Raw genomic sequence first — 26,660 nt, 5'->3', positions numbered from 1 at the left:
ACTTCTGCTCTGCCGGCTGTGCAGCTAGACACGGTAAATGTTACCCAGCTTGTCGACAGATCTGAAATAGTGCCACTTAAGTTAATGCCACTCTGAGGAATCCATCTGGGTGCCAGAGCCAAAACAGGCAGCAGAGGGAACAAAAGGGGAGTAAATTCATAGGGCTGTGATGAATTGTGAATTCTGATATGCAGCATATTGATTAGGCTGTTCTTTTATTCCAACCTATTTGAATGTCCATCTGTCTGTGAGCGGGATTTAGTAAAAACCAGGCCAGATTTGGTAAAACAAAAGGGGAAAAAAAGGTTCTAATAATTCAGTCAGACCAGCAGCTTGTGAACAGGCATGCCTAGGCTGTTAAGGAGGCCCCCAACAGTTGTTATGGGGCGACCGTGGCTCAGGGGGTTGGGTATCTGTAACCGGAAGGTCGCCGGTTCGATCCCTGGGCTCTCTGTCCTGGTCGTTGTGTCCTACCGCCTACTGGTGTAGGCCGATGGCGCGATATGGCAGCCTCGCTTCTGTCAGTCTGCCCCAGGGCAGCTGTGGCTACAACCGTAGCTTGCTTCCACCAGTGTGTGAATGTGAGAGTGAATGAATAGTGGCATTGTAAAGCGCTTTGGGTGCCTTGAAAAGCGCTATATAAATCCAATCCATTATTGTCCTCAGTTGGAAACCTCCCCTAGGGCATACGAAAAATCCCATCAGGTCCAGAATGGGAGTGTGTCGCATTGCTTTAATGAGCATTGTTGTGACGTGATGTTTGCAGTTACTACTTTGTAATTTAAACCCATACATAGAGGAATATTGCATTATTTATGGTTGACTAATAAATGATTATGATATTTGATCTATTAGCCTTTGGCAGTGATCTGCGCTTTTTCCCAATGCCCTTCTAGTTTTCCAGGTGTCCATTGCTGAAATTGATATGAGGTAAACAACGCGTCTCAGCGAACCTCCAAATAGTGTCTGAGTCAGGAGCGTGTTCAATTCTTCAACCTGTTATAATCCTGTTGTCTTCCCCCCTCTGTGCTGAGTGCATAGCCAAGCCCAATCAAATTAAAATGGAAAACTAATAAAGTATTTGATTAAAACTCATTATGAGGAGCTTTTACAAACCCTGTGTGGTGATGTTGCACCACATACACTCACCTTAGACTAGCTACACTCAAATCGTTTGTTTTTTTCTAAGATGTACCACTCCATCACATTAAAGGTCATCATCACATGTCACAAAACATCCTAATAATTCACTCCTTTTGAGTTTATTTGTAGGATCAGCCTTCTTGCCTCAGCTTTCACATCCTCTGCAAACTCCAGTGGTGTGAAAAAGTAAGTGCCCCCTTCCTGATTTCCAAGTGTTGTGAATATTTGGCACACTTACATGTTTCAGATCATCAAAGTAAAAAATGCACAATTCTGTTTTTAAATGTTGATTTCACTGATTAAGGGAGAAAAGTTGTCCAAACCTACCGGGTCCTGTGTATAAAAGTAAGTGCCCCTCTTGTTTAATCATGAATTATCCGTGATTAACCCCCGTTTTGGTTTAGTTTCACTAAACATACTCAGGCTTGATTACTGGCAGACCAAAGGAGACCAAGGAAAAAAATAAAACCAGGTCTCACGTTTGCCAAAATACATCACGTTGACCCCCAAGACATCTGGGAAAATCGTATCTGGACCGACGAGACAAAAGTTGAATTCTTTGGAAGGTGTTTGTCCCCTGATGATACGCCAAAACCAGTGTTTACTTTCAATCATTTGCTTAATGTCTTCCTCACCTCGCCATATGTGATGGTGTTGTTATAGATTCGCATCTCCGGGTAGACGTGTTCAAGGTACCAGCGGAAACTCCGACATTGCAGCCTTTTCCTTAAGGCCAAGCGCTCCGAGACATCCCCGAAATCAACCCCAGGGTTCTGTCAACAAATGGTACAAAACAAAGACAAACACGCATGAAAAAAGCCTCTTAGCCAGCAGGCATTTGAATTATTAGAGTGAAAGCTGCTTGAGAAATGGAATACGCGAGAGTGCCGAGGTGCTGAAAAGAAAAGACCAACCTTTTAGTTAAGAGATGGATAGATGCACCTGTCAGGAAAGACCTTCATTGTTCTTTCATTACACGTGATTCGTGCCGAGCAAACTCTAATCAGCTGCTTAATTATGAGCCCTCACGGCCATGCCGGCATTACGGAGGTGGCTTCCCAGATTGATTGGGGGAATGCCTAATAGCTGCACTACCTGGCACTGCGGCTTGATTCAGACGCATGCACACACACATGCAGCCATCTACTCTTCAGCCAGTTCGCCCCATCTGTGTTGGAATCCACAGTCAGCTGCTGAACGTGCTTCCAACATCTGCTAATAATAAATTCTAGATGGAAATATCCACTTTTTGTAGCAACCATAAAGCGACACTAAAAAATGCATTCAATTTCAGTGAGATGTTGTTTGGCGTTTGGACTTGGAGCTGGCCGCTCTGGTGAATCATAAAGCCTTCCCCCACCAAGGTAATTGTGCTCTCAGCAGGTACCTTAGACAATAACGAAAATCAGTGATTGTGTATAGGGGGAGGCTGGGAGGAGGGGGAGGCTGGGAGGGGAGGGAGGGGGGTAGATGGAATAATCGTAGTTAGGCCTTTCTACTGTACACAAAATAACTCTGCGCCACAGGACAGCCGAGGTAATAACATGCCATGCCACTGTGTTTGTAATTACACTCGAGAAGGGATGTGGTCTGATTGACTACTTTGTCAAAGGTGCTGCCACCCCCAACTCCCACATTTCGACTCAACATTTCCAGGCGGCATGCAGGCATCAGCAGCGTGCCGCACCAGTGTGCGACGAGCCCACATCCTGTAATTATTTTGTTAGGGACATCAGTGAGCTGTGCTGGACGGCTTTCTTGGGCCTTCACCGATGTCCTTGACTGACTATCATCTCATTCTGCATGGCTGAAGAGGCAATTAGGATTCAATATTAAACTCTTTATTAATGGAAATAGCTGTTTATTATTTTGCAGGTCATCTCCGTAGACTCTTGAAAGCAATTAAATGAAACTGATACGTATGAGACTAGACTGATTGGAAATGAGGCTAATCTCCTTCACTTGATGTACCTCTCTCATCTGTTTGGAAAGAGCATCTACGGCTTTCTGCCTGTGCTCTGCTGCCAGTGTGAAGGTCAAACGGGATGAAATCTGAATTTTGAATTTCTATTGACTAGCGTCTCCAGAGGCCCTGGTTGCGTGTCTGAATGAGAAAGTGTGACAGGAGGAGGCGGGGCAAAAGAGAGCTCGTGGATTTGAATGAGGGTGTAATTTAAGACAGAAAAACTTACATTCATGGGAATGTTCCAGGCCATGTAGACGTGGGATTTGTATTCGTCCATCCAAACCTCAGCGGCTCGCAGGGCATTGCGCTTGGCGTAGTAATCGATGTCATTGTTGTAGGGTTTTTTGGTGCGCTCGATATGGGCCACTCTGGCGCACGGGAGGACTTCCATGCTCCCACCACACTGCCACACCTACACAGCAGAAAGAAAGAGTTCAGATCAACAGCTGCACAGCTCCTAATGTAGAGGCCAATCAGACTACAGGCATTGAGGTTTAAGGATAATTAATTTAATTGATACAAAAAATACTGGTTTGCTGGTTATTACAACTTGGTTTTGACTTATGTAGAGCTGGCTATTATCCCTTATTCCCTTGCTCATAATAGATGTCTATATAATCTGATGTCCTTTTGGAAATACAGGAATCCTCCCTCACTGGCTATAAAACTCAGATTCTACTAGAGAAAGGTATATTTTGTATGTAGTATGAAAAATGAAAAAGGAAACTGTGTCGATCAAAGGCTACAATATTGAACAGAAATTAATTCCACTTCAGAGCAAAAATATTCATTAAAATATGAAGTTAAATGTTGAAAAGTCACATGCAAACAGCCTTGGTAGAAGCACAAATGAGGACTTTTTTTGTAATGACTTCTCATCGTGGAGTGAACAAGGTCAAACAGGCATCTTCATTAATTTGCCCATGGTATCATGGTCATACTTGAGCTTGCTGCAATTTATCTCCATCAGTGAACTGCTTGAAAAATATAAGATACATGCATCGACACAGAAATCTGCTGCACATTTAGGGTCACAATCTTTATCCACTATTCAAAGTGGCAGAGTGCAGCATAGGTTATCATTATTAAAGAGGAAAAACATGCTTGCAATTAGTTTACAGCTATGTTACGTCCTTCTTCTTGTTTCTAACATAGCACACGTGTTCTCAAAGATGCATTTAGTTGTTACATTATTACATATTTGTGTATATTATTTGCTGAAGTGAGCGACAAAATGAGGGACAAATGGATTTGTAAGCCTATGGCTCATATTGTAGATACAGTCTTCATAGCGGTACCTATGACAACTGGAGAACTCTGATGCCAGGGAGTGCTGTGCTTACGACACTGAAAAAGAGGGATATACTGCTTGAAGCCAGGCAGTGAAAAATGCTGTCTTTAAAAGCATCAATCACAGCTCCGAAAACTGATTGATTGCAGACTGTGTGATGTTGTGACCCATGCGACTGACATACTCAATGGAAAGCTACAGTGGCAGGCAGTCACATGGGAGTAATGCACCCATTTCTTTCAGTGCCAGAAAAGATTTGAATTTTAAAACTCTCTGCAAAAACACATCCATATCTTCAAATCTCTGCCACGGTGTTACAAAGTGCCTGAGCAATTTCTCATGCCGTATCACTGGAAGGCCACAGCATATGGTATGTCCTTCCAGCCGTACAAAATATCACCGCCTCCACCACCCACAGTCTCTTAATGACAATTGCCACAAAGCGTAACAGATGTTCTCATTCATTAACTTCTCTATGACCCCAAAACGATACCCCCTGCTTGGTGTTTAAGGAACATACTGCTGCAAAAATATTTTCTCAAATAAGTGCAGATCTGGGATGATGCCTGTTTTTTGCACATCATGCTTTTTGAATGTCATGTGAAAAGATGTGAATAAATACAGCGTCTTTTTTTGGTCATTTTCAAAATAATGATATATGATTCAAACTCTTGATCTGTATCCTTCCATGATTCTTATTGTAAGACTAAAAGAGTACTACTGAACTCTGAAGGCACTTCGTGACGCCATTTGGAAACCTAAAAGTGCCCTTTCACCAATGAACAGAGTATATTAATATGGTAATTTAAATATATTCAGAGATTCCTGCTCCCAGTGATTTATTATTAACAACCTGTGACCAGATGCAATCAAGAAATGTTTGACGTGTGTAGCTGGATGTTTATCTGCAGGCCAGATCATCAGTGAGTAGTGCCAAGTATCGGGGAGATATGACAGGATAGTTAGGTAAAGGACAAGTATGGATTTTTTTTTGTATGAAGTTCTTAAAATGTGTCTCCATTTATAAACTATCTATCAACCCCCAACCTCTATGGCAGGTGTAGGCAACTCCAGGCCTCGAGTGCCGGTGTCCTGGAGGCTTTAGATCTCACCCTGGGTCAACACACCTGAATCAAATGATTAGTTCGTTACCAGGCCTCCGGAGAACTTCAAGACATGTTGAGGAGGTAATTTAGCAATTTGAATCATCTGGTGGATCAAGGACAGATCTAAAGCCTGCAGGACACCGGCACTCGAGGCCTGGAGTTGCCTACCCCTGCTCTATGGGATGGTAGCGTCTCCCCTAAGATTGTCCCCACATATTTTAATCCATCCATCCATCCATTCATCTGTCCATTCTTCCATCCATTCTTCCAACCATCCATCCATCCGTCCATCCTTCCATCCATTCATCTGTCCATTCTTCCATCCATTCTTCCAACCATCCATCCATCCGTCCATTCTTCCATCCATTCATCTGTCCATCCTTCCATCCATTCATCTGTCCATTCTTCCATCCATTCTTCCAACCATCCATCCATCCGTCCATCCTTCCATCCATTCATCTGTCCATCCTTCCATCCATTCTTCCAACCATCCATCCATTCATTCTTCCATCCATTCACCTGTCCATTCTTCCATCCATTCTTCCAACCATCCATCCATCCATCCATTCATCTGTCCATTCTTCCAACCATCCATCATTCATCTGTCCATTCTTCCATCCATTCATCTGTCCATTCTTCCATCCATTCTTCCAACCATCCATCCATCCTTCCATCCATTCATCTGTCCATTCTTCCATCCATTCTTCCAACCATCCATCCATCCATTCTTCCATCCATTCATCTGTCCATTCTTCCAACCATCCATCCATTCATCTGTCCATTCTTCCAACCATCCATCCAATCATCTGTCCATTCTTCCATCCATTCATCTGTCCATTCTTCCATCCATTCTTCCATTCTTCCAACCATCCATCCTTCCATCCATTCCCGCTTATCTGGGTTTGGGCCGCAGGGCCAATAGTCTAAATCGCATAGCCCAGTCTTTACTCAACTGGCAACCTCTTCCAGCTCATCCAGGAGGATGCAGAATTGTGAGAGATACAAGCTCTCCAGCGTGTGGTGTGTCTATCCCAGGGCCTCCTACGACGAGGACAATGCCCAAAACCCCTTGCCTAGGAAGCATCCTACACAGACGGCCAAAGCACCTGAACTGGTTCCTTTCAACCCCATCAGTTAGCATTTTTACCAATCCCTGGATTTGTTTATTAAGGGAAAAAGCATGTCTGTACAATATAATGTAAGTTACATTTTTGTTATTCTCAATAAATCTAATGAAATGTTGTTTGAATAAACCAAAGAGATGTGTCTAAACAGCTTTTTTCTTAGAAAATGTTATCCAAGCTGTGGTGTGTGGTGCATCATTTTGGGAGTAGTTTAATCAACATTGTTCCTTTGATATTCTGGCAGCAAGGCGGAATACGTGGGCTACACTCAAAATAAACTACTGTACAGTGTTCACTGTAATGAAGAAACATGTCACCCAGGGAAACTGCATGGCTCAGTTGTTCTTTAATTGTTCAAACAACAGAGCTTAATGGCACAGGCAAAAAATATGTTTTGGGTGTGTGCATTCTTTTTAGTGGGCTAAATTCATTAGTGGCTTGTGTAAAGTTCAGAATAGGATATATATGGAAAATTCTCATTTTATGAAAGAATGGATATGTCAGTTCACATTAAAACTACAGATACCCTGATGTTACACGTTGCTGTGGTGCTAAAGGGAGTCTGTGAGGTTGTGCTTAATTGTATGTTAATAAGGGCAATCACAGCATCTGTCCTCTCAGTTGCTTCAGCTGTATCAGTGGTGAAGTAGTTCGCTGGACCTGACCTGAGCTTAAAAACCTCTATTGACTGACTGACCCCTCTTCTTCACTCCTGATGATCCACAATGACCTTGGCCTAAAAAATCCATTAGTACTTTGGAGCAGGGTTTACCTGCTTTGCTGCTGCTCATGACAAATTCTGTTTTTCTGCAACAGTCTTCACGGTTGGTGACTTTGTGTGGGTGTGAGTGCAATACCGATTTAATGGGGAGCCTTTAGTCCCTGCATATCCCGCCCGTTGCCTTTGGAAACATAGTAAGCTCTGCGTAATGCTGTCTTTCTTTGGTTTCCTGCTCCAAATTGATTGTGTGTGAGTAAAACTATCAGTGTTTTAACCACTTATGAAGCACTCGTGGATAATTGAAAATGTGTGCAAGTTAAATTGCGGTTAGCAGCTTTCCTGGCGCTGAAAGCAAACTGCTGATCAATATTTCCTCAACCACTTGCAAGGGTCAGAAAGCTGTGTGCTAGCTAGTTGGCTAAACAGACTAAAGCTTTGTTGCATTACTTTAAACTTTTATCTTTAAGCTTCAAGTAGTTTCTTGTCTAAAATGATGCATTTGTTTGTCTATAAGAAGCAGGAGACAAATTATTTTTTATTTTTTAATTTCCATGTTACAAATAAATACATAAATAAATGAAATACACTAAGTACCAGCTGTTTCTCTTCTTTGCTTTAGCATGGCAACAGTAATACACTCCACCGCTCATTATTTCCCTTGTAACAGTCAGACCTTTCATCTTATCTCTATAAGCAGCTCTCATTCTAATTATATTACTGTATATTTCACAGCAGGATTTGTTGCAAATTAAAAAGCCATTTAAACTCCCACAAACTATTAAGTATGCATATAAAAAGATTCTGTTTAACATTTTTCTTTAATTATTGCAGGTGTTTCTAATTTATAGGATTGAAAAAGACACATTTCAACAGCAGCAACAAAAAGATAGCAGTCGTGATCAAATGGACCTGCTTTACATGTTTCAAGCATAACATTTTATGTGCTTCCTCTATGGTGAAACCTGACAGGCTCTGGATGTTTTCTGCATGCATTTTATCTAACGTGGTTTATCTTTATTGCCAATATCATTTATCCTTAATTATTATATTCATTCGTGTTTAACATTATAATTAGGGCTGGGCGATATGGCCTAAAATTCATAGCGCGATATAATTTGAAGCATGTGTGGTAACGATATGTATCACGATATATTCTTTTCTTCTGTATAACGTATTTTTCACACTATAAGGCACACTTAAAATCCTCTAATTTTCTCAAAAATCGAGAAAGTGCCTTATGTATGAATTCTGGTTGTGCTTACTGACCTCGAACCGATTTTGGCTGCAGAAATCTGTTAAAAAATGTTTAGTACAACTTTGGTAAGCTGCACTGCTTGATGGATTGTCAGAGCATTACGGCTGCCGTAGTGAGGAGCTTCGCGGAGGAATCTGGGTCCAAAACTCCGTCCGCTTCAGCTCCCAAAGTCAAACGAATACTGAGAGTTAAAAACGGTCTAAATTCTTTCATCTTTAATTAAATCATCAGTGTTGCTGCTTTAGCAGGTGTAACAATTAAGTTTAACATCCAGGCATCCATGAAAATTCATTACATTTAACGGAGTTAGAAGTTAACAGGAAGTTAGCTCGTTAGCTCGCTAGCTTCCACCTAAACATGTTGTGCTATGTGATTGCTAGCGACACAGCTATGTTAGCATAACATTAGCACAGTGAAGCTGGACGATGAACGCCAACTTTTTTTCCACTCATTAAAAGTTAACATGAGGGATTCTGGTGGTCAGGGACAAATGCAATCGTATAGCAGGATGCTATACACGGGCCAAACTTCAGTCAGGAGAACAACTGAGATTATTCATCCACAATACGAGGTTAGTTATTAATATACTGCAACAACATGGGAACAGAACAGCTGCGAGAGAATTCAACATTAATGAATCAATGTTACGGACGTGGAGGAAGCGCAGTTTTGACTTTCCCCATATTTCAAAAGTGCTTCATCTCTTTGCAATGACTGTCGCCCGCCATAATTTGCAGATGATAATGGTTGTAGCCGCTGCGATGCTTTCGACCAAAACAGGCGCAGCTTGATGACATCATCAACATGCGCTATCGCGATAGAGCGATATAGTCAAAATCTCTATCGTTGGCCAAATTTATATCGTTTCTATTGTATATCGTTTATATCGCCCGCCCCTAATTATAATTATAATTTCTTTAATCATATCAAATCACATTATCATGACATTACAAGTGAACGGAAAGGGAGTAATAGTTTGACCTTTCAAGCATAGGTTTCTAATACAGTGAACTTCATTTGATCCAGGTGGACAAAGGCTGCCTCTATTTGTTTTCTGCATAATTCATTTCTATCTGGACTACAATCTTCTCATTTTGATCTTCCATCAATTATTTACTGCAATTTGTCAGTGATGATATCTGCTTGTTAACTGCATGCTAATAAAGTTTCCTGCTTCTGAGATTTAATGGTGATAACATTTCAACAGATAAAGGTCCAACGGCTTTTTCACAAGGTGATACTTCAAATGCCAATGAGACAAGGAAATATCATTTGTAAGTCTGAAGCTAAAATAACAATTTGGTTATTTACAGGGCTAGGCCCAGGATCTTATGATTCTGGAAAGCTATTAGCTATTTTTTCATGATTCCAAGCTGAATGATGTTAATCTGACGGGAATCTGTCTGGATGATTTAATGATTGGATGATGATGCATTTACACTGTAGCAAAGCTTAGACTAGGTTCAGGTCCGTGCAGTGCTAAAGCCTTTTCCCTTCCCCTATAGGCTGCTTGTTGGGTCTCACACTGTCTGGGAGCTCACCTGGTTTAGAAAGCAGCCAATATGCCAAAGGCTACTAAGGGGGGCTGGATTTGAGTCTGCCCTGGATCTTTCATTTCCTTTGTGTCATTGCCCCCACTCTCTCCCTGGTCTCCTGTTTGCTACCCCTCATTCTGAGCAATACACACAAAGTCTTGGTCTTGTCTTACTTTTGCTGTCCCTGTTTGCATCCCTCATAACCACATCTATTGGCTGCTGGTTGTGAGAACAGTCTATGTTACAGTTTGTAGTTTAGTGTGGGACTTCCACTCTGTTCTCACTTCGCTGGACTGAATCAACCTCTACAATGCTTTTACAATTCTCCCTACATGTAAATGCGTACCACTGTTGAAAGTCAATTTCACTACAAAAGAGACCATCCGCTTCCAATGCCACTTTTATTCTCAATAGTTAAGACACTATGTGTTGATGTGAAAGAGCTAATCACAAGCCACTAACCACAAAGCTGGTGGTGAAGATGGGGAGGGGGGGGCATGGGTACATTTCTTCCTTGATTTAGCGACGAACAACCTGATCTAAGGCAGCTGCGGGGAGTCAGCTCTGCTTGTGAGGATCATCAGTGCTGATGTGACCTTTTTCGACGCATGAGAAAAACGCCGGTGATTTGGAGGGAAAACAGGTGGTGCCCGACAGATTGCTGGCTAAAACAGTACGTGTTACATTCCAGGACTGCTTATGACTCCATCCTGCTGCCTGCAGGCTCATAAACAAGGCTTTAGTAAAAGCATTCACAGAGCAAATCAGGCCAAATGGCAGATATTTTCCTCCGAAGTATAAAGACATAATAAGGATGCCTGTGCACTTCTGCTCACACAGGAAAGCATTAACACCATGCAGAGAGTGCCTCTGCTCATGACAGGGTCTCATTTTGTGTTGCTGTACTCATTTCATTATTGTTGTGCTGTATTAAGCATCTTTTTTTAAAAAATGCACTACTCTTCTTACTAATGGAATCGCAATTTTTAACAATTTAAATAAATTAGCATACAGTAATATTCTCCACACAGACGCGGATGTTTGGTTTCATGTAGTATACGGTGAAAACAGAGCTCCAAAAGGGCAGCAGCGTCCTGCAGATACAGGTCACACCTTTAAATATTCATAACTGTGGAAACATAATAAAATCTAAATACCAAATAAGACTGTTTTAATCTATGACATCCCACCCACAGCTTCTCAGGACTAGATGTTTGTGAAGTCCATTTGGAGGTGACCCTTCATAAAACTGCATTCTGCATCATTAAGAGAGAGCACTTAACACAGAGTACTTTGATGTTGTGGTGATGTAATTGCTAATTTAATTTAATTGTCTCTGTACATGCTGTTAGTTAATTGCAGCTGGACCATTTGCGTGAAAAGCTCTACAGGGCTGCCGAAAACATCAGCCGTAAAGAGCATAAAAGCTATTAACAGCCATAAGCAGGCTTCTATCAGTGCCATTAAACAATACGGTCGATACACCAGGAAAATGCAGTGCGTGGAGGCTGATGGTGGACATGTAGACAGAGTTCGGAACTGAGCACTTGCTTTAAATGGAGCCTGCGAGCTACTTCAATCAGAGAGCTCAAGCGGTGCTGTGTCATACACAAATAACTAACTTACTCTCTTCATGTAATATGCCGAACACGCCCTGAAAATTTGGCTGTTTAAGCTGTAACACTTCCCATTTCTTACCCCTTACATGGCCTGCATAGCTGACTGCTGTTTCACACCCTCACCGACTACAGCATCACCCAGTAGAGGATAGCTACTCATCCCCAGTTTCCACAGCATATGCTCGTATGCATCACATTCAGAGCGGGAGTGATGAACTTGTAGTCTGATGCCAATTTCTGCTGCTGTAATAAATCATTTCATATATTTTCATTACAAAATGCGGCATCGTCGGTGTGGCTAGATTGGTGCTTCTTTGTAAGGGACCTGATCAACATTTGTACCAGTCAGAACGGAAACTAAACATTGCGGCCAATTCAAATTCAGAGTAAGTTCCAGTGCTGCTCGTTGGCATATACCCAAACCACCTGTGCCCAAGTGATTTGGCTTCAGGCTACCAGGCTCAGCTGATTCCCCAAGGTTGTTTTGAGGGTTAACATACCATGCGTGTTCTGCATGGCCGCTCAACCGGACCGGGTAATAGACATGTGACTTAAACAGTGTAGGTAGCAATATGCAAACCACATACAAAATGTATGGATGCTGGACATAAAGCAGGTCTTTTGATCAGCCATGTCGGTCCCTCTCGAGTCTACCAAACAGGCACGTGATTTGGGGGCTTGCTCCAAATTCCGTAGAACTTCCATACTTTTGTAGCACTGAGTTCGATTTTAAAAGCACTCCCCTCAAAAAGCTTTTGTTGTCTCTAGGTTTACACATCTGAGATAACCTAGATAAAGCTGAGCTTCTAAAAAGAGTGTAGATAAAAAATGGGGATAACATTCATGGTTGTTCGGACACTCGAACATAATAAGAATTGTGTCACTGTGTGGAGAGAAAAAAGGAATAAAGCGAGCACGAGAGAGAAAGTTAAAAACCCCGCTTCATTTCTCATCCTCACACCTGGACGATCACCGCGCGACCCATCCAACAAGTACTTCTTCTGGAATACACTACTGCCTCTAAGCCGTTTGAAAACAGCCGCTGACTTTTCAGTCCCACCGGTGCAAGTTTTCCAGAAACTGCAAAAATGACATTAGCCATCAGACTTTTTCTCCATCGCTGGTCAAAATGGAGAGCAAGCGTGCGGCTGAGAATTCAGCCTAAGACGATGAAAGAATGTGCCGGGGTCATGCAGACTTTATATTATGTCACATCCAGCTTGACAGCTAACGTGTTTGACAGACAGGGAGGAGAATTATCCTGCAGTAGCAAACAGAAGCCTCGGGATTGCCAAAATGAGTGTAGCGCTAGCTCGGGGGTCCATAGGGGTTCATCTCCGTGCTTCTCAGCTATTCTCGGTGCATGACAAAAACATTTACCGGCAGGTTTGAGGAAATATCCGTTTTTAAATGTGATATTTAGATGGAGCTCTTGAGCTCTGCCAGTTTTGCATTGATTTGAAAAACAAGATATACCATGATGTCATTTTTAGCCACACAAACACACAAATTCTTCTTCTTCTACTGTGACATTTTTCACAGAGTTTCTCCTTGATACGCATTCAATGAAATTATGCATCTTGCATCATGTCCTACATTTAGATGCATTTAAGATTCCAGGCAGCAAAACGGACGGAGATGCCCTCCCCAGCACTCGGAACTGACTTGGAGGCCAAAATCCTGCATGAGGTGCTTTTTGAAATGCTCATTAAGGACAAGAAATGCTGGTAGCTCAAATGCTCACAATCTGCTTGGAGCCTGATCTCTTTCTATGTGTACATTTTTGGCTCTTTTCACTAGTTTACAAATGAATCACATTTACCGTTTCGTCCTATACACTCGACATGTACATGCTCACGTACTTGGTGTAGTACCCTTAGAATCAATGCTTTAGCTAATGGTTCCTTTCTTTGGAAAGTCACACCCATCAGATTATTGACACTTTGGAGGCACGTTGCTGGAGGTGGTATTGAACAGGAACTTTAAGACCAATTCACAAGTTAAGAAAAGAATAATGGGCTCTTGCTTAAGATGTCACATTGCAAAGCGATATAATCCAGCTTCTAACTGAGAAGTCTACCTGCCTAATTCTGACCAAACTTGTGATTTTCTTCCCTCCATATGGAGCTGAAGATAATAACAACTACTGTGTCGTTGCTACACCGGCAGCTGAGAACTGGGAATAAACTTTTATAAGAGCTCATCCCTTTACGTTCAGGTGGCTGTGTATATTAGGGGTGGGGGAAAAAATCGATACTGTGTAGTATCGTGATATTTTGTTTGCTAATAATGTATCGATACAGGGACAGCAGAAATCGATATTTTGTTACAAAAAGGTTTTTGTGCTCTGACTTCAGAGCATGTTGATCCTTTTTCTGAGCAAGAATCCTGACATTCCTTCACTGTCCAAATGTGTTTAACTTTTTTTATGGCAGCAATAAACGTGACAGTTTACTTATTTTAATTTAAGACATGTTTTATTTTAATTAAGTTTAAAACTTTTTTATTTAATGTAAAATTATATTTTGTAGGGATGCACCGATACCGATACTGATACTGGTATCGGGTATCGGGGCCGATACTGTAAAATGTGTGTGTACTCTTACTCGTAAAAGTTAACCGATACCACGAACCGATACCAACTTATTTCATTAGTCAGAGGGTGGCTTGCCATTTCTGCTGTAGTTTTTTAGATTGGTCACTAGGGGGACATCCCGCGCTAGGCACAGGCACAGGGTTAGGCGAGTGAGACTGGCGGCTCCAGATAAAAAAGAGAAACTGGAGGCTGCTGTAGCTAGGCTAAACAAAATGTCAGCAGTGTGGACCGGAACAGCCAACTTTAACTCAGGTTTTGGAAAAGCGATGAAAAATGTCAAGAGAAAATCCACGGGCAGTTAAAATAACAGAGGTCGACTCATTTTATCGCTCTGGATGACCAGCCAATGCCGGTCGTGGAAAACATAGGATTGAACCGTCTTCTCAGCATACTCGAGCTGCGATATGAAATTGGACACTCTGCAATAATTTAAAAGTTTATTTTATTCTCAAACCTAATTTGTATTTATTTTATTCCAAACAGAAGTGTTTATTTATTATTCTGAAAGCTCGAGACAGTGCCAATAGTTCAGTGATATTTTGTTAAATTACAATGTGGAGACTCTGCAATAATTTAACAGAAGTGCTTATTTTTCACTTGAAATTTTTTTGTGGTCATTTTTATTACGATTTTATTTTTTATCGGCAGAGAATAAATAAAACCTGTCTTCCAATTCATTGCATTTGTGTGTGTGTGTGGTAGAAGTATCGGTTTTTGTACTCAGTATCGGCAAGTACTCAGATCCAAGTATCGGTATCGTATCGGTTTGAAAAAATTGGTATCGTTGCATCCCTAATATTTTGTTTTAATTTACTTTCAAATTCTTCAGTTGCTGAAGGGGCTGCATAGTTTTCATAAACTGCATAGTTCAGAATAGTTATAATTGTACCAGATGGTTGCGTTCAGTTAAGTTGGACTAGACTGTAATACAAACCGTTCAGTTTGTCAACAATAAAACTGAAATGAGAGAAAGACTGAGTGTGAGACTTTGATATTAGAGAAGATGAATATTGATAAAGTTTACCTTTATGTACAGAATCTGAATATCGCAAAATATTTAAAAAATTGCAATAATATCGTATCGTGCGTTAAGTATTGTGATAATATCGTATCATGGGATGTATGGTGATTCCCACCTCTAGTGTATATGTAATATTCCTCTCAGCTATAGTGTGGTGACTTGTGATAAAGGAAAATTTTGGGAACTCAGTGTATGTGAAATATTTCCACTATCAAAGCTTGGTTTGTGGGAAAGCACCAATTCAAAAAAACGAACAGTCTGGCATCCTGCAGTGACTGCTGCGTTCAGATTTTGCACACGCATGAATTTATCATCTGTACTTGACACACATCCGAGCTGAGTTTGCGCTTCCATCAGCATTTAACATTTATCTTAAATCCCAGTTGTTAGTCTCCCACAAAATCACATCAACGCCAGAAGGTCTGTGATTCTTATGGATTAAGATGCATCACGCAGTATAACATGACAACAACAACAACAACGATCTTAACATGTATATTTTTCATATAACATGCGTTTTTCAAAAGCAACTCGAATTATGTTTTTTTTTAATTTACCAGCTGTGACAAAATGGCTTTGGTGTTTTTTTTGTCCTGAGGTTACCTGTTTGTGTGTGTTTGACATCAGTCTTGAAGGTTTTTACTCAGTACTGTTTATTTGTATCTTGCATGGAGCATGGCAAGAAGGTGCAGCAATTGATTAAAACATATACGGAAAAACAGTATGTTTGTACAGTTCGAACAAGCTTGAAAAGGATATTTGCTACGACCACCTTAATTCTTCAACACAGCCTGAATCTTCCTCGTCATGTAAAGTCTTCAGGGACAATTCTCCAGGCTTCCTGAAGGACATTCAAAGCTCTTATTTGGATGTTGGGTGCCTTTTATTCAGATAATTGTCAAGATGATCCCACACTGCTTCAATAATGTGAAGGGCTCTGGGGAGGCCAATGCATAAATAGTCTTCCATAGTTCTTTTATGTGTTTGTATTTCCATCAATTTCTGATTCATCACTTCACAAAACCTGCTGCCACTGATTTTCAGTTCAGTTCTTGTGTAATTTCACATAACTCATTTCTCCTCGTTTACCCGCCTTGGGAATTAGTAACAAAGTGGTTGAAGACACAATCGAAACTTGGTTCTTTTCTAAACTGTCTATGCGTAGACACAGCACAAGTTAGGTGCCCTTCTATGTATAGATTAGTGTTCAGTGGCTTAACAAAAAAACCCAAAATAATCCTCTGAAAATGGTCAGGCACAAGGACTGGACAGAAAATGAGTTAAATGAGTTAAAAAGCAGCCAGTGTTTTAATAAAAACACTGAAAGAGATTCAGAAAGCTTGAAGAGAATTATTGGCAAAACTGCTTTAAAGATTATAAGATTATAAGAACGTCTGGCTCCTTGAAAGCAAAATGATGGGAAAAGAAATGAGCCGTTCAAAAGTTTTGCAAAGTCCTGTATGTGCAGACATTTTGTCAGTGAAATTGTATCACAAATCTGCAAGCTACAAACACAGGCTATTACAGATGTGTAGTTGAGATCAAGATCTTGAAAATGGATGTGACGAGACCAATCTGGACTGTAGCGGGAAAGCACCACAAAGGTGGTTTCACCACTTTGGCAAGCATTATGTCTGTCTGCCCATTACAACTCTGCAAGCTACCATCCTGTATTAGATGATGAGGTCATCCAGACTTTATACTATAGCATCCTATCTATCTATCTATCTATCTGTGTGACAAGTATTCATAAACAGCATTTTCATGTCTCTTACCATTTAATAAATGACCCAGAGGTATACACTTATTTTAATCTTAGAGGAAATTTGACAATTCTACTTTAACATTTAAGTGTTAATTTCCTCTCTCTTAGAGTGCAGGGGAGGATAAACTGATACAACCAGTGACGTGGTTAAAAAAGTATACAGGCCTTTAATCCCTGCAGTCTGCATAAAAGGCTCCGGTGCCAGCACATTTTAGACAAAGAATTGTATTCATCCTCAGAAATGTGGGATGGATTCTTTTGCCGACCTTTGTCATGGAAATTCTTTGAACTTCATGTGGAATTTTTTTTACCAATACCTCAGAAGAAAGCTGTGAAATTGCATTCTGTAACCTCTTGGGGAAGTAAGCTGCAAGCACTCAAGCACTCAGTAGCATCTGGGGAATTTTACATGTCTATATTCTCAACAGAAACGCTCTCAGCCTCAACCCAGGGGATGTCTTTTTGTAGTCCCACCTATTTCAAAGAAATGCTGATTGAGGGTGCTGGCAGACCTGACGGTATATTTACAACTTTTCTAATGACTGACATTAAGATTTTAAAATATCAAGGGATTTTCTATGATGTAGTTTTCTGTCACATGAAGGCAAAACAGCTTTTAAACACAGAAAATGAAGCTTATATTAGCTCAGACTTGCAGCATTTGCAGCATTTCCCTTATTTAAACAGGTTTCAAATTATAGAAACAAATCGAAACCTTTGACCCCTGCGGAGCTGCTGGTTCTGTTTGGGTTCACTTATCCTCTAAGGGTAAGGGGCCACTGCAAATCAATACAACACTGTTCTGAGTGATCACTTTCATTCTATGAAGAAACATTTCTATCTGTTTGGGAGTAGTCTCTTTCAGGAGACTACTTCCCTGATCAATAGGGCATGAGGGTTTACTGAGGAGTTTGGTCAGTATGAAGACATGCTCAAGTCTTCACAATCAGCACATCTCAACCCAACTGAACAAGAATGGGGGAATATGTTCAGAGGACTGTTTGTCTATACGTCCAGTAGATTGGAAGCATAGAACACAATGGGTGGATTTTCCTTTAATTTGTCACTCATTCGTCTATAGCTCTGGTGTTAATTCAAACCAATGCTAATTTCCAGACCAGAAAGCAGTTTCAAGTACCAACACCCTGTTATCCTCAGATAACAGAAATCTAGCAGGGAACATAGCACTCACCACAGCACGACATGCTTTGCTCTCTTCACACTAGTCCAACATTTCTCTCATGAATTGTAATTTAAAATGATCTCACTGGATAAAGCAGGATGCTTCAATTTCACATCCACATTTGAAGAGTTAAATGTGTTAAAGTTATTCATAACATATCAAACTCCATCAGCGAAGCAGCATGTGTAACTTTGACAGCTCTCTGGGACCGACTGCAGCTGTGGCTAATTAGCAAAAATGATAAATTCCCATTTTTACAAAATTACATTTATTTAAAAGGTTGACAAGTATTCAAAATAGCAGTGAACAATGTGTAATAAGTTTTTTCCTTGAGCAGCGGATACTTGAAGTCTGAAATCTGAGCACCAAGCAAAGTATACCTATATTGATTCCCTCTGCCTTACCTGGCGTGAAGCCACACCCTCGAGCCATTATTGAATGTTCTTACTGATGTGTTGCAACTGGAGTGAACTTTCATCTGTATTAGTTTTTTAAAAGTAATTCAGGTTAATTAATAGGAGACTCACAGAAAGTTTCACTTAATTACTTGCAGAGGATTACATGAGAAAATCAATACCTAATTTAAGCCATAAGCAGGGCCGGATCTACAGGGGGGCAAGGGGGGCAACTGCCCCCCTGCTGTAGAGCCGGGAACTTTATACCTAAAAAACGTCTTTGTTTTCTTAGAAGAGATAATGATACAATAAATAGTTTGAAAGTGTTTTTGTTGATATTTTGTTGACTCCATTTAGATATAGGGGATTTTCACATACTTCACTGAAGAGGTATGTGCCACCCTGCCTAGACTTCTCGCCCCCATTTTGCTCTCCCATGTAAAATCTTTTAGATCTGTCACTGGCCATATGACTAGTGTCATATTTATGAAGTATCCACAGCAGCTCTTAGCGTCATTTAGCACGAAACAACTGGAAATACTGTAGGTCAGAAAAATCCACTTAACATGAAGTATATTTATCACAGTATATTTTGGTCGTTCAAGAAGCTCACAGTCACAAAGTAGTGCAGCACATACATGTCAACTTTATACTTTGATTTATTTTCAGGCACTCATAGGAACCTCTACATTAATAAGTATTTGCTGTTCTTTTTTAAAAATCTCTATTAGTGTGATAAACTGCCCGACTAGGGTCAGAGAGGATGGGTGAGCAGCTTGTCACCAGACAACTCCCAGTTTTTAATCACCAATCAGTCTAACATGCATGTCATTTAGAGAAAATACACGCAGAGTCCACAGCCCATCAGCAAGAACTTTTTTTTGCTGTGAGGTGACAGTGCCATCGCTGGTACTTGCGCATTCATAAAATGTAGGCTGTTGATGGAGAGACAGACAGACGCGTAGGCCCTTTTAACTACGCCTGTCAAAAGCTAATTCCACCCAGTTGCTGCCCTTCCTCTTTGATATGCCGGCTGATTTGCCGCTGCAGCCAAATCAGTGTGCGCAAGTGCTCGTCAAATGCTTTGGCCTTGTCAGATCTTTTCAAGTTTTCAGCAAGAGTCTTAGACATCTAACACAAGCAATTACGTGAACAGATCAACTAATGCTGAGATAATGAATGGGATGAGCCAATCTGCCTGTCAAGTGTTGCTGTTGTTGTTTTCTGGTGATGATGCTGTCCACGGAGAGAGCATTTGGATACCTCTCTATATAATTCGATTGTCTTCGACGGTGGGAGGATGCGAAATGCACAAATCTTGTGAAATAATCTTAATTACCTTGTCAGAATGTGTTCAAATTAGGGTGGGGGTATCTGCAGTCACTACTGAAGGAGGTTTTTAATGAAGTTTATGATTCACAGGGATAATAAGTAAGCTGACAGGGCCTGTCTAATTACTTATCCCTCTGGCTCTGAACGCCAAAGTGGCAACTCTCTGAGGTACGCTCATGCCCAGGAAGCCAAGTAATTTTTCCAAAGCCACTTGAAGCAGAGGAGTATGCTCGATGTCATCGTTAAATGCCAAACATAACATATGTTTCTCAAACATACACTCTATTGTGGTGTAAATTATGGACACAGTCTGGATCTATAAGACACGAGGAGACAAGAAGGCCATATAAATCTTAAATTATGCCTGCACCAAACACGTCGATGCATAAATCCAAATCACGTATTATAACGTCAGCACAAAAAAGCATACGCAGAAGCTCTCTGCTTTGCCATATGGTCGCAATAAGTCCGCAATAGCTGGGGTAGTTCCTCTGAAACAATCCTCGATCTGGGTCTTGTAACTTTTACTGCTGCATCTATTCTCATTTGTCTTTTCTCCCATAGATGGACTCGGGCTGGAACATACAGTAATGAACCATGAAGTAAGTAAACCTGAGTCCATTAAGCCCCAACAGATTGATTCAGCCCCTAAATAATGCAGGATTTAAAAAAGACAAATGCTTGATCAATATCCAATGGTACTGTTGCTTTCACGTTGGTTTTATCGATGGAAGTAGATAGTTTCTCACATGTTGTGGCGAGAGAATGAATCACGCCTTTGACAAGGTGATAAAACAACGCACGGTTATAGTAAAGGATGCCTTAGTCAACAATGGTCACTGAAGAGACAAGAGACAGTGGAAGAAAACAAGATCTTAAACTGTTAAAAAAGAATTCAGCATAAACATCGCCGCAAATTCGGTGTGAAAACGCACCACCATATGGGACAACCATATTGGACACTATGCGATGCTTTGTCCAATACAGCATTCCTCATTATGGCATTTGTCCAGTAATTCCCCACATTTATCTCCTATTTGCAAAAGTGTAACATGAGAATCCCTCGGAGGCGTTAGATTTGTCCTCATCTTTGGAATGACTCACTTTGTTGGAAAGGGCTCACATATGGTGAGCGCCCACTGTCATTTGCCGTTTGATGGACATGAGCATGATGTTGATTTGGAAGCTGCCAGAATGGCTGGTGTCCACAGATGGCTACGGCTCATAACAACATTTCTGTCCTTTCTCAAGGTGACTGCTTTCCGCTGCGGAGGGCTGCAGCCTGGAGGAGGAGTCTGAGTCGGTCACGGGAATAGTGAAGATATATCCTGTGTGTGATCTGAATATCCCTGAATGCTAAATGAAGATAATTCCTAGTGTGACATGTGTTAAAAGCCAGAGAGGGGGGCTTTATGTAAAAGGTAGCTTGCTGTGGGTTTCTCAGAGCTGCCCATGATAGGTCACCGAAACCACAAATGTGATTAACATTTAGTATTGTAATCCTGGTACAGATGCCGGATGAAGCTCTTTATTAACATCGCATTATTAGATTCTTTGAGAAAGTCGACACACAGCAACCGGATGACTCTAACAGACCTGTCTTCATTAATAATAATTATATAGACAGTATGATGATAACTTTCAGGGCAGGAAACAAAATGTAGCATGAGAATTTCTGCCCTCGAAGGGAAAGAAACTATTTAATACAAATATTCTCTCACATGTGAAACACAACGTATTGTTAGATGGAAAAATCAACTGATGAGAATCCATGTGTACAGTCATCATATCCTTTACAAACAAACACATCCGGAGGCTTTCGCCTTCCTTTGAATCCATTTGTATCTTCAAATCCAGATGGCTTGTGAGGTTGATCGACTGCGTTAAATTGTCTGGGCTTCATATTTGTATCAGTGGGGCAGATGTTCTCACAATAAACTGAAAGCAACATCTGACTGCATCCACCAACTGCTACGAGGCTGCACCTGTTATAGTGCCACCTGAAGTAATGCTTACTGGTTCATCTTGAATTTATATTTTCTTCGTTTTTGGTTTTTTTTTTTTCTTTTCTGTTTGCTTTCATTAAACAAAGCCACCATCTGGAAAAAAGTGGTGGGTGGCATAAGATGCAAAGCACTAGCTGAGCTGCTGGGTTTATTGTCTGATAATCAGAGTTGTTGCTCAAAATATGAATGTATTACACATGCACTGTTTAATATGCTTCTGTGGAAGCAAAACGATGGGATAAGCCTAAAGGATCCATCTGTAGATTTATTAACCAGCTACAACTTAGAGGTGGATGCCACTGTCACCTTGTAATGAATAACAAATTTTAAAACAGTGAGTTGTGTTACAGAAATCAATTATTAGCAAATAGTGAAAGTAGAGCTGGGCGATATAAGATTTTTTCATATCACGATATGTTTTTTTCATTTCAGGCGATAACGATATATATCGTGATATATATCGTGATATATATCGTAATATATATCACGATATAAGCCAAATAACTATATTTGTAAGATTTAAATGTGCCGTTGCTCACAAGTAAAATGTGAAATAATCAGCAGCTTGTTTTCATTTAAATATTTATTTCCCATAATAAGTTCAACAGGGTAGATGTACTTAAGGAACATGAGACTTTTTCAGATAAATAAAGGCAAATATTGCAAACTACACAAAAGGCAGCCGCTAAAGTGTTTAAGTTTCAAAATAGAACAAACGAAACTACTAAATTGTCAATTCCACTTAGAAACAAAATGTTAATTCTAAAAATAAATCTTAGTTTGTTTTACAGAAGATCAGACAAAATTGACTAACTTTTGTCAATATCAAATAAACTGAGAACTAAAAGGAAATTCTCAATCTCTCCTTGTTGTATAGCTGAGCTTTTCAAACAGTTTTAACAGTTACTTTAGTCTGACAAAAGCCGAATGACGAATTAGCGCTTCCAGTCAGAGACTGAGCATGCACCGCTTTATTGGATTTCCAGACTTGCTTTCGGCACAATTTACAGTGGCTACTCTGTTTTTGTCAGACTTGAAATAGCCGAAATACCGTCACACTACAGAACTTCTGTGGCTCTTCTGTTCGACAATCTCTCCGGCATTGGAACCATCATCTGTTTTCTCTTTGGTAACCTTCGTCACGCACGGTTGATTTTTCTCTAGTCGGCACACTCATTTCCTCCATTACCCGGGCGGCACGGCGGCTGGCTGCTTCCCAAACAAATACACATGTGCGGCACTTGTGCTGTACGTAACAAGTCACGTGACGTGATGCTGCGGCTGTGATTGGTTCAGCTCTGCACTACTTAATTTGGATTGGCTGTTCTTTTTTTTTTTTTTTTAAGAGGACAAGAGCGGTGAGGCCTATCGCAATAGTTTAATTTTCCTATCGAGAAAAAATTATTTCGCAATACATATCGTTATCATTCTATCGCCCAGCTCTAAGTGAAAGACAAAAGTACATTATCTGTCTAAAGGTTTTACTTGAGAAATATTGTATTTCAGACATTTGAGTTTGTAATAACAATGCACAGTGCTTAAAATTTGCAGCTATGCAGGTTCATAATGCTGAAAGTGACTTTTAGTGACACTTGTGAATAGTGAATTCTGAATATGGATTTGTAAGTAATGAAATTTGAAATAAGGGATTAGGAACAGGAAAAGTGTAAACTTCATCCTACTCCTTTTTGAGCACACACATTCTGTAGACGTACATACATACATGAAAACTTGATGTTTTCTAAGTTTTGTTTTTGTTTTTTCTCTTGTTATTTCAGTTATATTTGCATGTTCGAAATAAAATTCTATCCATCTATCTACTTTTCTGAGCTCAGCTTGTTTGACAGCCTCAGAACAGGTGCAGGTGTTAGTAAGCAACCTGCAGCTGACATGGACGCTGTTTCTTGCACTGAAACTAGCGCTGCTTCATCTAAATGCTAGCTATGCTAATGCTAGCTAGCTAACTATTTTAAAATGCTGTATGATTGCACAGTTACTGTGTCAGGTTTTAGTTAGAAGCTATCCATCCATTAGTTGTCAGTCTAACACATAGAGACGACAACCAGTTGCACTCACACCTATGGGCAATTTAGAATGACCAGTTAGCCTAACCCCACTAACTGCATGTCTTTGGACTGTGAAAGGAAACCAGAGTACCCGGAGAGAACAGACACAAACACGGGGAGAACATGCAAACTCCACACAGGAATCAAACTCAGGAATGCCTCGGGCTGTGGGGCAACGGTGCTAATCACCAAGGTTATTATCGTTAACGAAAACTAACGAAATAACGAAAACTAGAAGTGAAAAAACATTTTCGTTAACGGAAATAAAAATAAAAACAAAAAAAGGAAAACTAACTAAAACTACAATGAGTGTTCACAAAACTAACTAAAATTAACTGAATTTATAGCAAAAATGTGTTTAGTTTTCGTTGATGTGTGTGTGTCATACAATAGTCAAGGGTGAAAATGAAGTTTAGTTTACAGATTTTTTTCTTGCTGTGCCTCATTATGCCAGCAGGTGGCAGCACGTTAGTCGAGTCGTCTGTGTTGCTGCTCCGTCCACGCGCAGAATCATGTCAGGAAAAGTCGGAAGAAAGCGCCAGAGTCCAATTTGGGATTACTTTGAATATGACTGTGTTTTGGATAAAGCAAGTGTCTTGTAGTGGAAACAGTGTAGGGAAAAGACAAATTATGAGGGACATTTCTAAAGGGAAAAAAATCCCACAAACCTTAAAGTGCACTTGAAAAGCTCACACAAGAAGGCTAACCTAGCTTACCTTGAGAAGGTAAGGGAGCACACTCAACCCTCATCCCCAGAAAACAGAAGCTAACCCCAGGCAAGGCAGCGTGATGCATCCCGAGACAACAGGACGGGGATATTTACACAACTGTGTGAGTCAATTACCTTCAAAAAGTTTATCAATTCACTTGAACCAAAATTACGAACACCCGGTGCTGCGAGAGTTAATAGTCTCATTGGGGCCAAGATATACATTTTATAGTTGCCTGGTATCAATGGTTGTTCATCTGCCTTTATTTATTTATTTAAAGAACCCATAGGTGGGAATGTGAGTTGTCTGTCTCTGCGTGTTAGCCCTGCGACAGACAGGCGACCTGTCCAGGGTGCAGTATGGTAGCTGGAATAGCAACATACCCAAGGATGAGCAGAATGACTGATATGATGAAACTGGGATTTTGTTACACTTAATTATTGCAAACACAACTAAAACTATAACTGAAACTAATCAAAACTAAACTGAAACTAAGGATTTTCAAAAAAATAAAAACTAAACTAAACTAGCAAACAATTGGTAAAAACGAATTAAAACTGATATAAAATTGAAAATCTGAAGTCAAAAGTAAATACAAATAAAAACTAATGAAAATTGCAAAACTATTAAAACCCTGCTAATCACCGCGTTTAAACTTCCATCAAAACTTTGATGGAAGTTTAAACATGAGGTGTGATGTCATCAAGGTTAGTTTGTTAGCCTAATATGTGAAAGGGACCGGAGTTTAGGACTTCAGTAGTGTGCAACTGTCTTGAGCAACCCCCTTTTTTCTATATATTTTGTTGGGAAAATGGTAAATAGAGATTTATTGAAATGTGCAAACATGTATGAAAATATAGTGCTCGAGGCAAAATCCTACAATTCTAATGAGCTAGAAATCAGCATTTGGTACGGCTACCTTCAAACTTCATGTTCAAACGTCCATCAAGTGCTTATCTAAATTTGACAGTTATTACAACAAACCGGGCAACAGGTCTAACCTGTTATGTAGTGTCACATTTTAAATGCATGGGATTAAAAAATGCACTGATCTAAAACCAATATAATACATATACTGGACTGTTACATGCTATACTTTGATCCCACCATAATAACTCTGCTCGGGATACAGAAAGAACCCAGTGAAGTGTAATTATGTCCCATTCCTGTCTAGCTGCTGGTACTGCTACACTTTAATTAGCTCAATTCTCCTCACTACAGAGAGATTATGAGCAGATGCCTTGAGGCCGAGCCCAGGTGGGTATAGAGATGGGGCTTCAAAGACGAAAAAAAAAGATTATTTTTTGGTTCATTACTCCTGAAAGGAGTTCCTAGTGAGTTTAATAAATGTCATCAAGACAAGCAGGCCACCCCATGAGATCACACTTCACAAGGTTCTTGGACTGATTGATTAGACTGTTATGAAAATGAGACAGATTTCATGAAGCAGCTTGGATGGCTTCCTGGTGGCAACGTAAGCTCGTGGGCATATTGTGTGGGTAAACCCATCTAGACTCTAGACTTTTTCTGGCAGAAACATGGCTGCCATCATAGTTTGGCGGGCAAAAATGTTTACGAATTAAATTTCTGGAAGTCATAAAATGGTATGCCAAACTGACTTTGTTAGATTAGGATGTGAAGGGAAGGGCATGACTGAATGTAGCAGTTTTAGTTTAGCATGGCACAAGTCTTTTACTAAATGTATTTAGCACTGTGTGAACACAGAGTACACAGGCAGCAAAAACGAGCTGCGAGCAGCTGCATGAAGCTAACACAAACTATAGATCTGCCTGCAGAGTCTGCTGACTTTCCCAGCTTCATAAACT

General features: G+C 40.4%; 1 protein-coding gene across 1 annotated transcript in view; it reads right to left on the bottom strand.

Annotated features, from left to right (window-relative positions):
* Positions 1-26,660, bottom strand: part of galnt9 (polypeptide N-acetylgalactosaminyltransferase 9) — a 123,139-nt gene that overhangs the window by 13,068 nt on the left and 83,411 nt on the right. Inside the window, exons 7-8 of the mRNA XM_085179361.1 lie at positions 3,336-3,521; positions 1,779-1,916 (exon numbers count right to left, since the gene is read on the bottom strand). Of these exons, the coding sequence (XP_085035487.1) occupies positions 1,779-1,916; positions 3,336-3,521 (324 nt within the window). The remainder of the gene's footprint in view (positions 1-1,778; positions 1,917-3,335; positions 3,522-26,660) is intronic.

Source organism: Neolamprologus multifasciatus, chromosome 12, assembly GCF_963576455.1.
Source record: "Neolamprologus multifasciatus chromosome 12, fNeoMul1.2, whole genome shotgun sequence".
Lineage (NCBI taxonomy): Eukaryota > Metazoa > Chordata > Actinopteri > Cichliformes > Cichlidae > Neolamprologus > Neolamprologus multifasciatus.
This window is presented reverse-complemented; position numbering and strand designations above follow the sequence as displayed.